At 40.2% G+C, this 13256-nt stretch overlaps 1 protein-coding gene across 1 annotated transcript; it reads right to left on the bottom strand.

Moving 5' to 3' along the window:
* Positions 1-2187: 2187 nt before the first annotated feature.
* On the bottom strand, positions 2188-13108 carry CLRN3 (clarin 3). Its single transcript, XM_033149415.1, has 3 exons — positions 12694-13108; positions 7946-8125; positions 2188-2630 (listed from the first exon to the last, which is right to left on the bottom strand). Exons 1-3 carry the CDS (start codon positions 12920-12922, stop codon positions 2362-2364), a joined length of 678 nt encoding a protein of 225 aa, XP_033005306.1. The 5' UTR covers positions 12923-13108; the 3' UTR covers positions 2188-2361.
* Positions 13109-13256: the final 148 nt, after the last annotated feature.

Below are 13256 nucleotides of genomic sequence, written 5' to 3'. Positions count from 1 at the left end.
TGTTCCTCTTCAGATCCCTACACGAAAGCATTCAAATATATACTCCCATGCACATTCAGGACAGGATCAGGGCCTCGCTGTCAAAAGAGCAGACCTATTTGTTTCAAGATGACCATTTGTTTTGTTTGGAAAATAGGAAATCTGGGCTGTGATGCTGGTGGAAGGGAGGAGAATTAACCCCCTTTCCTCTTGTGTTGTTTCCCCAGTCTAAAGATTTTCCCAAGCTGTTGTTTCTCCGGGGAGGGGGGGCGGCTGAGACAGAAAGCTAACACCTGTATTACTTGCAAATGAGATAAGATTCCAAACAAGAATACCCTAGAGAATTTAGAATCAGTTGTGGCTTCTTTTCTGTGGCAGCTATCAAGTGGATGGCACTTCACTCCAGCAGCTGATGTCTTTCTAGATCTGGCTTTTGGCACAGATTCACTAATCCAGGCTGACTGAAAACCACGAAGGACAAGAACTGAAGCAGACGTGCAAATTGGTTCTTGGTGGGAAATAAAAATCATTTTTAGATTAGCGAGCTGGTTGAACTTATCCTAAATGCTCCTTGGAGGTGATTCCCAAGAATGCAATCAAAATAGGGGGGGGCAGGATGGAGTGCTAGATATTTGAAGGGGGAGGGAATTTCTACCACATGCTGAAAAGGCAAACCCACTTTAAAATTTATATTGCAAGTTCTGAATTTAAAAAGTGGCTTGCCACTTCAGCAGTGCGACTAGTTGTTGTGGAAACATTCAAGAAGCCCCTCTGTGTAGCTAATTCTCCTCCTCCTCCATGTATGCATATAGCTTCATTGCATCAAGGTCACAGAAGTCAAACTCAGCAGCTGAGTTTGCATTCAGAAGCTTTTGAAGCTTTTTTTTTTTTTTTTTTTGCTGCGGTGACTGTAAAGTAAGAAAATGTGGCGCTTTGCGAAGACCAAGTGAACTGGAACAGTGGTCATCAAACAATGAAGTTTAAGGGCCACAAGACTGGCTTGTAAGCAACCAAGGTAAGTTCCACATGGCATGTTGAATCAATCCTTTGAGAGATAACTGAAGATTTTATACAGCATAGAAACTACTTTCTGCCACTGCAGATGTTTAGGCTAAAATAATCAGACATTTGCCCCCACAAGCGAAACTGGCACACAGCCAAGCATTTGCCAGTTCTGCTTGAGCTGCAAAAATTTTCACAGTGAGCTTCAGCGAGCAATTGTCACTGTTTTGCTGAGCCAACATCCATCATGCAATGTGATTAAATCTACAATCAGACCTTATGATAGAAGCAGAGCATTTGTATTATCAGAGAATCCATGTCTTGGTTTTTGAAAATAAGTGGCTCAGCATGGCTCCAGCAATCGTACAGCAGCAGGAGACTGTTATCAGTGGTGGACAAGCCTCAGGAGATTTCCCAATTTAATATAATAACCACCTCCAGCAGGAAATGCAGATCTCAATCTCCTTTCAGAAAATTATCAGCTTGTGGCTCTCAGGCGCACGAATGTGCTTCATGCCATTGATGTAGAATCTTTAATCTAAAGCAGGTATCTTAACTCTTTTCAGAACCAGGACCTAGTTTTAACCCAAACATGCATTTGGGGACCCATTTCTTAAATTTTTACCATACACTTGCCTGGTGGTAGTGCTCCTGTTGTGACCCACCTAGGATCAGACCACAACTGGGTCCCAAACCACCTGTTGAAGATCAGTTATCTAAAGGACATACAAGAAAGCCTGAGAATTTTCAAAGAGTAGTATAGTCAGGAAAGTTGCTCTGTGGTCTTAAGGCCAATAGCCTCCAGCACTCTTTTGAGTAAGCCACAAATTACTAAGTAATGGAGCATTGGTCAGCATCCCATTTACATGTAAATGGGATACTGGGTCTGATGGATGTTGTAGACAAAAATATCTGGGAGGGACCAGGTTAATGAAGGGTGCTCAAGGCAGACACACACATACACAAATTTGGGTTACACAACTATGTAACATATATTATGTAAAATGAGCAGATACGTTATAACAGTAGGTCCAACATAACCTCATAGTAAGTGAAATGTAGTTGCAGATTCAATTAGACAGAATCAAATATAGAACAGGTTTGGAGTTACAAGTTGTACAGACCTGTAGAAAGACCTTACTTAGTAGACGGAATCTGATGTAAATTATCCAGTATAACAAACAGCTGGAAAACACAGAATATCACTTTTCCATTTATCAGCCCCAATTGTCCACATTGTTGTTCTGTTTTATTCATACAGGTAGCAACCCTGCGCTGAATTATCCACCCTACATAAGTCAGTGGGCCTGGCATACATGTACGGTCAATGATGGTGGTATAGATTGCACACTTGTCCTTGAAATTAAGCAGCAGGTTCCATCAGAATAAAATGCCATCTTTGGGTGCAATTTCCATGGGTCTCTCTCGCTCTTTCCTTTTCGAATACCGTGCACGTTGGTAGAAAACAATGATAATGATACCTGCAGCATTTGAAAGGACTATAAGGAGCACAATCCAGTATGAATATCCGTAAGTGTTAGAGGGTGTGGCTCCGGTTGGAGGACCGCAAGGTGCAGACAGCTCAACTGACAGTTTGTTCACTTCCACATTTGCAGGAAATAGAAACAAGCCAAGGAGGGAGCAGGTGCCTTAAAAAATAAAAAGGAAAGCAAATATTTCTGTTATTAGTTACAGGTGGGTAGCCGTGTTGGTCTGCCATAGTCAAAACAAAATCGAAAATTCTTTCTAGTAGCACCTTAGAGACCAACTGAGTTTGTTCCTGGTATGAGCTTTTGTGTGCATGCTCTAAGGTGCTACTAGAAAGAATTTTCATTTCTGATATTAGTTTGGGAAAGTGATGGTAGGCAGATGAATGTTTTTTACAAAGTTCTTTTCTGTTCTCAACAAAATTTGCAGAATAAGACCGTCAGAGGCTTAGGTGAGGTTGGAAGAAAGGGCAAGGCTGGTAGAGCAGTGCTTAAATTATAGGGAAATTCTCTTTTTGCAATTCACAGGTCTTGACCTCTCCCCCCCCACCCCATTTTATCTAAATCAGTGGTAGGGAACTCAGTCTAGCCTACCTCACTGTCATTTTTTTCTTTTCATCACCGGGCATCAGATTATCACAATTCAAAGGGAAAACCTGTCCTTTCCAGTCTGCGTTCAATGCTTGACCCTTAACTTTAGTTTTGGAAAGCAGCAGGAAGTTGTACTCCCACTGAAGCCTGGCATTTGCAGACTTACCTGTGTAAAAGCCCCACTGAATGCAGTGGGACTTGATGCCAAGTAAATATGCTCAGAATCAGACTGTAATTGGGACTATCCTGAAATGCAAGTGATGAATAAGCCCTGTTTAGGTGTTATACAAATCTGGAAATACCACCATTTCCAAGGCTCTAAAGTCTGGAAAAAGCCTAAAATGGCATAAACTCGGCGCAGGCCTGCTAAATTTAGGACCAGCTATCCTGATTTTCATCTGCTGATACTGGAACCTGACATTTTTACAGTGCTTCAGAAATCTTCCTCTACTGGTATCAAATCACTTCCAAAAGGAAGTATTAAGTTGGAAAGCAGAAAAGTAAAGTACTCTTAGTAGTAAGAACCAGCTTTCAACATAAAAAGATGTTATATGGGAACTATCTAATGCTGGTATATTTTGTAACGGGCTCCCCCATTCCCTGTGAATAAATTCTTTTAGTCCAAAGCTTGCCGTTAGAAAAAGCAGGAGCCTCTTGAGACATATTTAATGTAAGAACTGGAGTTATTTCAGTAGCAAGATCACAAGGATAGCAAAGTACATCAAAAGAAACCAGATGTAAGCCAAATAGGGGAATGAAGGGTTATACCCCCAGGGAAATATTTGATGGAGTTCATCTTACATTCTAACATATCTCAACTTTCTGAAACGTCTAGAAATCTGCTCTCTCTGTCTCTCCCCGCCTCTACAGGACCTGATGTATTGCTGATTTTTCTCTTGGCAAAGTTTTGCCCTATTTTTGCAACTTCAGTTCTCATGCCACCCTTTTCAAAGCTTTACTAACCTTTTATTAAAATTCAAAATGTAGCAACGGTCTTGTGGTCATATTTCTTTAACAGGCTTGTTATGTTTTGGGTGGGAAATGTCTGGGAGGTTTTATGTAGGAGAGTGGAAGCTCAGCCTGAGGCAAAGTGCAGATGGGATTTGTGTGGGAGACAGCTAGTGCAGAATAGGGCCACCGTAAAGTAAATGCTAAAGCTACCCTCTGATTGTAAAATAAATGACACAACGTTATATTGAAGAAATCTGATATCTGTATTTACTAGAGCAGTGTGACCCATCAAGTGACAGTTGCGTGTATCATAACTGCCACAGATCAGACATCATAGGTATCTCTGTTGGTCAATTACGAAAAAGACACTCAGAAGTTACAGCAGCATAACGCCTTTATTAGGACCAGTATCACAAAGTAGCGGTGACCAATCAGCCATCACAGCAGCGTTGGGCAAGCAATTAAGCTTCTCTGTGCCATTTCCATGCTCTAGATTGCCTCCTGGTGGGACACCTGCTTCATGCCTGCATTTTTCTCAGGGGGCTAATAGCTTTGGGATGTGTGGATGATTTAGATGGGGGGAAATAACTAATCCCTACTTTTCTCTCTGCTCTGATAATAATCAGAGTTCCCAACTGCTGCTTCAAAGTCTGAAAACAACGTCAAGAGAGCCACTCACAGATCTTGTGCAGCATGTCAGTTTGGGCCCTTAGATTACCACGTGAGAGCTGCATGAATCATTCACCAGTGCCAAGGCATCTTGTTAGTTGTAGTTCCCATACACTTGTTTGAGGGAGTAACACCCACTGCATCTAGGCAGGAGAAATGCTTTTCCTCCAGGGGGCATCCTGGGATGTCACATTCTCGCAGAACTATTTTGGACATTGCTATGTCATTATCAAGGTTGGCACAAGACATTTTGCTGCTTGAGGCGGTGGATAAGATGGTACCATCCCATTCTATCCAGGCTTGTATCCAACAGTGCATGTGGAAAGTTCCACTCATGCAACAAGCCTTCCCCTTCCCTCCCCAAATGCCCTCAAAATATGCTCCAGAAAGTTCTCCAACCCTCTGAACCAGATTTTTGGAGTATACATGAGGCTACAGGGGAGAGGAGGAGAACGCTCCATTGCACAACTAGAAATCTGTTACTCTGGATAATGGTGGGAAGATATTGCCCTGCCACTGAACATCTGCCATGTAAGGCAGCGGCCTCACTCTGCCCAATGGTAGAGCTGGCTCCAATGATTGTTACGAGTTTATTTGAATAATACCTGCTGACTATTATTATCATATGATTAGTTAATTTATATTACATATTCCAATTTTGCTGCCATGTAGTAAAAGCAAATGCTCATAATTAATAGTTTTGTTCCAGAAGCCTAATCAAAGAGACTTCTCATTCAAGTGTTGCTAGTTTACACTATATGCAATCTCCACTGTTCATTAGACCCACAAATAAAATGTATAATATTTAAATTTAAGTAGGGAGGTGATAAAGCTGATGTATCTTTGTACAAATGGATTCTGCTTATACTTGTATTATGAGTAGAATACTGAGTTTATTTAAGAAATATTGGCTGCAGTCCAAAGGAGCTGTTGAGATTTAAGCACTTCTTCCTTCTGCAGCTGTTGGAGCTGCTATTGTAATTTAAAAACAAAGACAAAAAAAAAAAACCCTGACTGCATTCATTTTCCATGTGCCTGGACATACACAGCTCATTGAGATTGCAGCTATTGACTGCAATACTCCAACTATTAGTCTTTCTCTGCAATAGTCTTACATTTCAAGGAGATCAAGTACAGATCAAATAATTATAAGATAGCAATCTACAGTCACAATCTATTCAGTTCTGTTCTGTTTCGAATATGAACTCAGTGGGATCTGAATAAGCTCTACAGGGGTATCTCCATGAAAAGTTTGAACAACCTTCCTTGAAAGATGGCTTGTCTACCATTACTCAGCTTGCTGCAGAAGAAATAAGTGTTATAGATGAATTTTGGAGGCACTCTCAATGTGCAGATACAGTATTGGCATACTCTGCAATGCACACACAAAAATGACCTGCTGTTATAAGCCACCAATTTCTATAGCTTACGAGAATGGTCCCTGTTGATCTGATAACTGGAAATTTTATATACATGATCTACCTGATGCGGTTAGTGCTGTGCCAAAATTTTCTCCCAGTTTTTAAACCATTGTGCAATCCCTGGTCCTGTATTTCTGCATGAAGCATCTGAACCTCACTGTATTGCTAAAAGAATCTTCCTGTGAGTTAATCCATACCTGTTTTTGTTTCTTGCAAAAGGGGCCTTCTTATGCTGTCTCTCCATGGAGATTTTTTTTTTAAGTGTGTGTCACTACAATGAGACTAAGTGAGAAGAGAGTTCAGGTGTCTTAGTCTGGATTTGGAGCTCCTCTTTCTGTGATGGCTGCCCACTTTATATCTTTAGGCACCAGGCAAAAACTTTATAACCAGGCCTTTGACCTTTAATTCTCTGTGGGCTTTTACTATTTGTGCCTTTTAAAAGAGAGTGAGGTATTTTTAATGTAGTTATTTTCCTCCTTGGTTTTAATGTATCTATGGAGGTGTTTGTTTGTTTGTTTGTTTGGTTAGTTAGTTAGTTAGTTAGTTAGTTGGTTGGTTGGTTGGTTGGTTATAAGCCCCTTTGGGTTGCCCTGGACAAGATAAAGCAACTAACAAATTTAGTAAATAATAATAGTAACATGATAAAGAAGAGAAAAAAATATTCATCCCCTGTTATGTTGAGATTTGCACCACTTCACCACTTTTTTTTTTTTTTTTTGCTTCAAACTGCACTCTCCAAACAGCACTACACAACAGAAGAGATATGTGGGCTAAAGTTTGTGAGTTCACTTATTTAACATGATATTCTATGTAAGTCTCTCTGAGTGCCTTTTAGAAAGAAAGAAGCATTGGCCCAGAAATATGCTGATATGTAAATAATTAAGCAAGCAGTTTCTTCTCAAAATCAGTTCATTCACTACAACCACGCTGCCAAGGCAAAACACTTCTTCTTACCTTTTAAACATCTAGGAAATAGGTGAATTGTTTTCTAAACTTGTGTTGAAAAAAATTTCATTAATGGCATCATCATCAATCACAGGAATGCTAGGAAAAACTGCAAGTCGTTAGCAGGAGTACCATTCTGACCCCTACTGCATCAGAGGTAACCCTTATCTCCCACAGTGTAACTCTTCCTGCCAGCTACGAATGTAAGCAGCAAATAAGTATGATCATCTCAGAGGATGGTTTCTCGGGCCATACAGTAAAATGGACCAGGACAATGTAAGTCATCTTTCCTGGTCCCAGGTAATTCATTCTCCCTATCTGGATTTTGAACTTGAGAGACCAATGAAAAGTGGGTGCATGGTCTCACTGGCCTTAAACTGGAAATATCATATTTTTAAAACTGTATGTCCACACTGGCTGGTCATGTCCACAGAATGGAAGATGGCAAGATCCCCAAGGACCTACTCTGTGGGTAGCTGGTTTCAGGCACCAGGCCCATTGGCAGACCAAATGTTAGAAAGATATCTGCAAATGTAACATGAAGGTTGGCAACATTGACCCCACCATGTGGGAATCCATTGCAGACGACCACAGTGCCTGACGACAGGTCATGTATCCACAAGCAGTGACCAGAGGAGAAATGACACAGAGAGAAGAAAAACTATAGTGTACCCATAGCAGCAAAACCAGACGCCTTCATCTGCCCCACCTGCAATAGAACATGTCTCTCCCATATTGGTCTCTACAGCCACAGCAGGTGCTGTAACTCTCCAACGGTTTGACTTCACCCCAAAGGTGCACCCCTTCATTGTCTCCCGAGACAGAAGGATGCCAACGACAACAGCAGCAGCAGCAACAACAACAACAACAACAACAACAACAGTAATGTATATTACTTACCAGATATGGAATTCCAGGTATAGACCCCAATAGGGCCCAGAAAGGTTTGGTAGGGGTTGCTAATGGCATTGTAGCATGTAAATCCAGAACTGAGGAAGGAGGTGATCAAACTAAGAACTAGGAGAATAATAATCACAATGTTGAAACCCTTCGCTTTAGTATTTTCCAGCAAATCTGCAACTGAAAAATAATACATCATAGTTAATATCAGTAGATACAGCAATTAATACTTCAGATGAAAATCACCTTGTGTCAACTGATATCTATAGATGGAATTTTAAAAAAGCTAACTATGTATAGTATTGCTAAGAAATAGGAGGGGGCTATCAAATATGATCAGACATGTCTGATTCTAGAGAAATTGCCCTTCTACACTGGGATTCGGACAAGTTGACTTGTATATATTCTTGTATGTTTAGCTCATTCAGTTTCTCTTCAGTCTTTCATTATATTTTTTTAATTACTGTTTTTGTAATTTAGCCCTGAAGTTCAAATATTTAGACATGAAGGAATACCCGTTTGAAAAACAGCCTAACTGAGCATGTACTATTGTACCTAGGAGAGTATGACAAGCTTCTAAGTAGATGGGGAGCTGCAAGTTTACAACTCCTGGTGTTGCATAGAAAAAGATTATGGTCATTGCAAAATTGTCTAGGAACTAGATTTCATAGTTATAGAGGATATCAGAAGCAGTGATTCAGTTGATAAATGAGCGTTCCACGCACACACACCCCCCTCTCTCTCATGTATGAGTATGTGGGAGAGATGCTGTGATGATGCCTGCTGTCCCCTTCATGGCATTCATATAATTTTATCTGAAACCATGCACCTATGCACATACAACTGTGCACATTTCCCTGTTTATGGAAGGATTATGTGCATATACTCCAGGTGGCCTGGTGAACGTGCATAATGGCCGGTTATTGCAGATATTAACCACTCAATTTATATTCCCCTTAAGATAAAATACCTCATTTGATAATTCCTTGCCCATACATTTCCCACATCATAGGAAGCACTTATTGAGAACTAAGGTACATGTGTGTCTCAAAGAGAGATTTTAATTTCATCACAAAAAAACTTATTCACAAGTATTTATGCAAAAGTAGAAGTGTCCATGTTTCAACAAGATGTTTCAAATTAAATCTAATCAAGCCAGGATTGTCAGTGCTGCCTTTTCTGTACCGGCAGAATGAAAACTCAATTCATAGTATGTTAGATAAATATTTCAGAATAAAACCAGTTTATTCTGCCTATATTTGGAAGAGTCCAAGAAGCCATGTTTGTTTATTGCATCATACAAATCATTAATGGCAGGCTATTAAGAACCCAGTACTTTGATAGAGCTTTGTATGCCTTGCACTGTTAACTTCCAAGACATAAAAGAGAAGATCAAGTTTACTGTTCAGCAGAGTAGCAGTCACAATAAATTTAGGGGATAATATCAGAGGTCTTTGTTAGTTTCCAGTGAGGCTACTAATTAACTGACCTTATAATATACAAGCAAATTGCTCTTGCCAGCAAATTCCTTGCAGCCCAAGAACTGTGGTATAAAGGCATCGATCTAATTCACGCTACAGAATTTTACAGCGTGTCTTACATTCTGCTCTCAAGCTCAACCTCCCCATTATCAGCACTGTGCTCTGTATCAACAGAAGTTCTATACAAGAGATCAGTGCCCAATGCAATATTGAAGTATGTGGCAACTTCCATAGTATGTAAACAAATATATAAATTCATGGGATGTAAGAACTGCCATAGTGGATCAGAGCAAGCTCTATCTAGTTTGGTATATTGTTTCCAACAGTGCCAACCAGATGCTTCTGCACATTCACAAGCAGGAAACAAATAAAAAAAAATATCCCTGTTGCTTGTATTTAATATCATATAATTAAAGGTATACTCTTGAGAGTCCCATGGACTGCAAGAAGATCAAACGTATCCATTCTTAAGGAAATCATCCTTGAGTGTTCACTGGAAGGACAGATCCTGAAGCTGAGGCTCCAATACTTTGGCCACCTCATGAGAAGAGAAGACTAATTGGAAAAGACCCTGATGTTGGGAGAGATTGAGGGCACAAGGAGAAGGGACGACAGAGGACGAGATGGTTGGACAGTGTTCTCGAAGCTACCAACATGAGTTTGGTCAAACTGTGGGAGGCAGTGGAAGACAGGAGTTCCTGGCGTGCTCTTGTCTATGGGGTCACAAAGAGTCAGACACGACTAAACAACAACAATTAAAGGTATAGTGCCATTGAACTTGGAGGCTTTATTTAGACACCCATTGACAGACCTATGCTATTTTGGCACAGGATTTATACAGTTTCTTAAAACTTACTAGTTTATGGCATTATTACAGAACAACTGTGTTGTTCTAGTCTACCTGACACTACAGTTTCACTTACAAACTACAAAAGACTTGGTACTTAGAAAATAAATCCTTCAATGAAGGAACTCAAAGTTTAGTAAACCAAATTTCTGTGAATAAATAAATAAAATAAATAAACCTTTATTGTCACTACACCACCTGTGTGCATTGAAATTAAATGAGCCCCCCCACCCCCACCCCACATACACTCAGTCTTGTTTGCACTCTGTGTGCTTGTTGGAAGTCAATTGCACCACTATTTTTTTTTCCATTCAGCAGCCCAACAGCCCACAGATAAAAACCATTCTTTGACCTGTTGGTGCGGCTGACTATATTTCTACCTGTATATCTCCTGCCCGAAGGTAGGAAATTAAAGAGGTGCTGGCCGGGGTGTGAGTTGTCCCTGAGCAAACATTTGGGCTTTAAAATGGACTTACATGGGAAACTGAAACCTACTGAGTGATTTCAAAGGAAAATAGTGGTCTTCATTTATACAATGTTCAGTAATTTGATGAAACTCTACATCAGGAATCAGCAAACTTTTTCAGCAGGGAGCCGGTCTACTTTCCCTCAGACCTTGTGGCCGGACTATATTTTTTTTTGGGGGGGGGAATATGAACGAATTCCTGTGCCCCCAAATATCCCAGAGGTGCATTTTAAATAAAAGCACACATTCTACTCATGTAAAAACACGCTGATTCCCGGACCATCTGCAGGCCGGATTTAGGAGGTGATTGGGCCGGATCCAGCCCCCAGGCCTTAATTTGCCTACCCACGCTCTACATGATATAAAAGGGTGCTCACTGAGAAGTATCCATTAAGATCAAGACATCTGTGGAATATATGCTGCAGTGGGACTTGTCCTTCCATCCACAGGGCTCCATGATGAAGAAAGTGGATAAGGCCATTTTTGCCAATCCTCTTCCCATTGCATTCCCTAGTCTACCTGCCATGCTTTCCTGGAGGGTCCACCAACTCCCTCTTGAGCAGCATTTCATGGGGCACAGAGGAAATTGACCAAAATCCTCTCTTCCCCCTTTTCAAGTGGGAGTATCCCTTTAGCAGAATTCCGCTCATAGCAGATCTGGATTCATCCCATTATAAATCGTGGCACTACTTGGTAGAAAGCCTAGTGACAAGAGGGTGTGAATGGTGGTTTCTCCCAGCCATTTCAGCCTTTGCTTTTCCTTTCTCTCTTTTATCAATTATTCACTCGGATGCATTTGGTATGCATCCATCTAGCATTTTAGAAACTTTGCCCTTTAGAACTATGAACAATAACTAAATGAACAATTCATAGAATACCAAGGGCACTAGCTAGCATTCAGGAAACAAAGGAGAAACCTTGCTTGGACTTTGCTGCGGTGTATGAAGTCTAAATATGTAAGGAAGAAGTTACAACATTGTTATCAAATGATAACCGTGAACCAGATCTCATCATATTCCAATTAGCTCACTTGCACTTATTACTGATCACACAGGGAAAGAGTAGACATGAAACTTTCTTTCTGTGAACTTCCTTAAATTAAATTAAATTAAATTAGGACCCAAGCCAGTGCATATGAGATGTTTGGCCTATTAAAAAAAGTCATACTAATATTATGTTTCATAATTATCAGTGAATTATATTTAGCCAATGCTTTATTTTGTACACAAACTTCTTTTATGTAGTTGTGCTTCTGTGAGCAAGGTTTACCGTGAAAACTGGCATACAAATAAACTGAAGATGAAAACATGTATTCCGGCAAGACCACTATAGGACCTAATAATGTTGGCTGACATCAAGCATTTGTTCACCTGCTAATCTTCTGATGTAATAATTCTATGATATGCTAGCAATGGCCTTCTGCATTCTACACAGGACAAAATGGCCAGTCCCTGTGCAACAGAATAAATGGACACAAAATTTAACATCCTAAATAGTAATATCTAGAAATCACTAGGACATTTCAGCCTCCCAGGACACCCTGCTGTTGGTGTGAAAGTGGCCATTATTGGTAAGGAAAATTGGTGAATTAACACAAGTCATGAAATTCTATCACCTATAGCTTGAATTAAGATAACACAAATACAAACAGAGCTATCTTTCTGGAAACACTTCCTCTGTAACTACCGGTATCTTTCAGCTTCAGCTAATTCTTATCATTTCATGCTGTAAGTGATGGACTATTTTGTCAATTTTCTTTTAGAGAGTTTGCTTGTAACAATGTTTGCCATTCTTATTTTACAGCTCTTTGCTTCCTGGTGTTACTCTTCTCTTCCATAAAAGTATCCACATAAAGAAATTAAAGCCATGGTTCACAATACCCAAGTAAACAGACAGCATCAAACCAAACAGCTCCCAACAATATCTCTTTACATTTACTTCAGTAGATGGTTACCTTGGAAAGGGGTATCCTCAACGCTAAGTCCATTTTGCACGTTCTTTGAACAAGATCCTTCAAAGAGTCCATATGTAATGAATATTGTCTCAGTGGAATTTACATCACTGAATTTAATCTCACTTGAAACCCAGTTTTTGGTTGCAAGAACAAGGCAAACTATCACCAAGGAGATAACACTGGTGAAAAAAGCAGAAGCAAACATCAGGGATTTTCTCTTGGATGGCATTTTATCAGGAAAGTGTTTTTCTGAGGTGCAGTAAGATTTCCCTCCTCGATTCTTAGTTCTCTAAATGAGAAATCCAGTGAATAGAAGCTTCACTTCTGCTGGTGAATAATGGGGACGCTGTTACTGGTATCTGTGTTGGCATAAAGTCATGCCCATAAACTTTGAACTAACAGCAGTGGTAATAAAGTTGTAAAATCATTGAACTTTGGTCTGCAGTAAAGTGTTGCCATAGTGACAGGAAAATCACTCCAACCATGAACAGTAAAGATCTGAAAGGGCTGTGGTTCAGGGGGAGAGCACCTGCTTTGCATGCTGAAGATCTCAGGTTAAATCA

The sequence above is a fragment of the Lacerta agilis genome, chromosome 5, assembly GCF_009819535.1.
Source record: "Lacerta agilis isolate rLacAgi1 chromosome 5, rLacAgi1.pri, whole genome shotgun sequence".
NCBI lineage: Eukaryota > Metazoa > Chordata > Lepidosauria > Squamata > Lacertidae > Lacerta > Lacerta agilis.
The sequence above is the reverse complement of the archived record's forward strand: the minus strand, read 5'-3'. Positions and strand labels throughout refer to the sequence as shown.

Excerpts from the sequence above, each read along its gene's own strand:
- CLRN3 (XM_033149415.1), bottom strand. The coding sequence starts at position 12,922 with ATGCCATCCAAGAGAAAATCCCTGATGTTTGCTTCTGCTTTTTTCACC. Across the intron at positions 8,126-12,693 it reads TGAGGATACCCCTTTCCAAG|TTGCAGATTTGCTGGAAAAT; the intron begins GTAACCATCTAC and ends ATTATTTTTCAG. Across the intron at positions 2,631-7,945 it reads TACCTGGAATTCCATATCTG|GCACCTGCTCCCTCCTTGGC; the intron begins GTAAGTAATATA and ends TTATTTTTTAAG.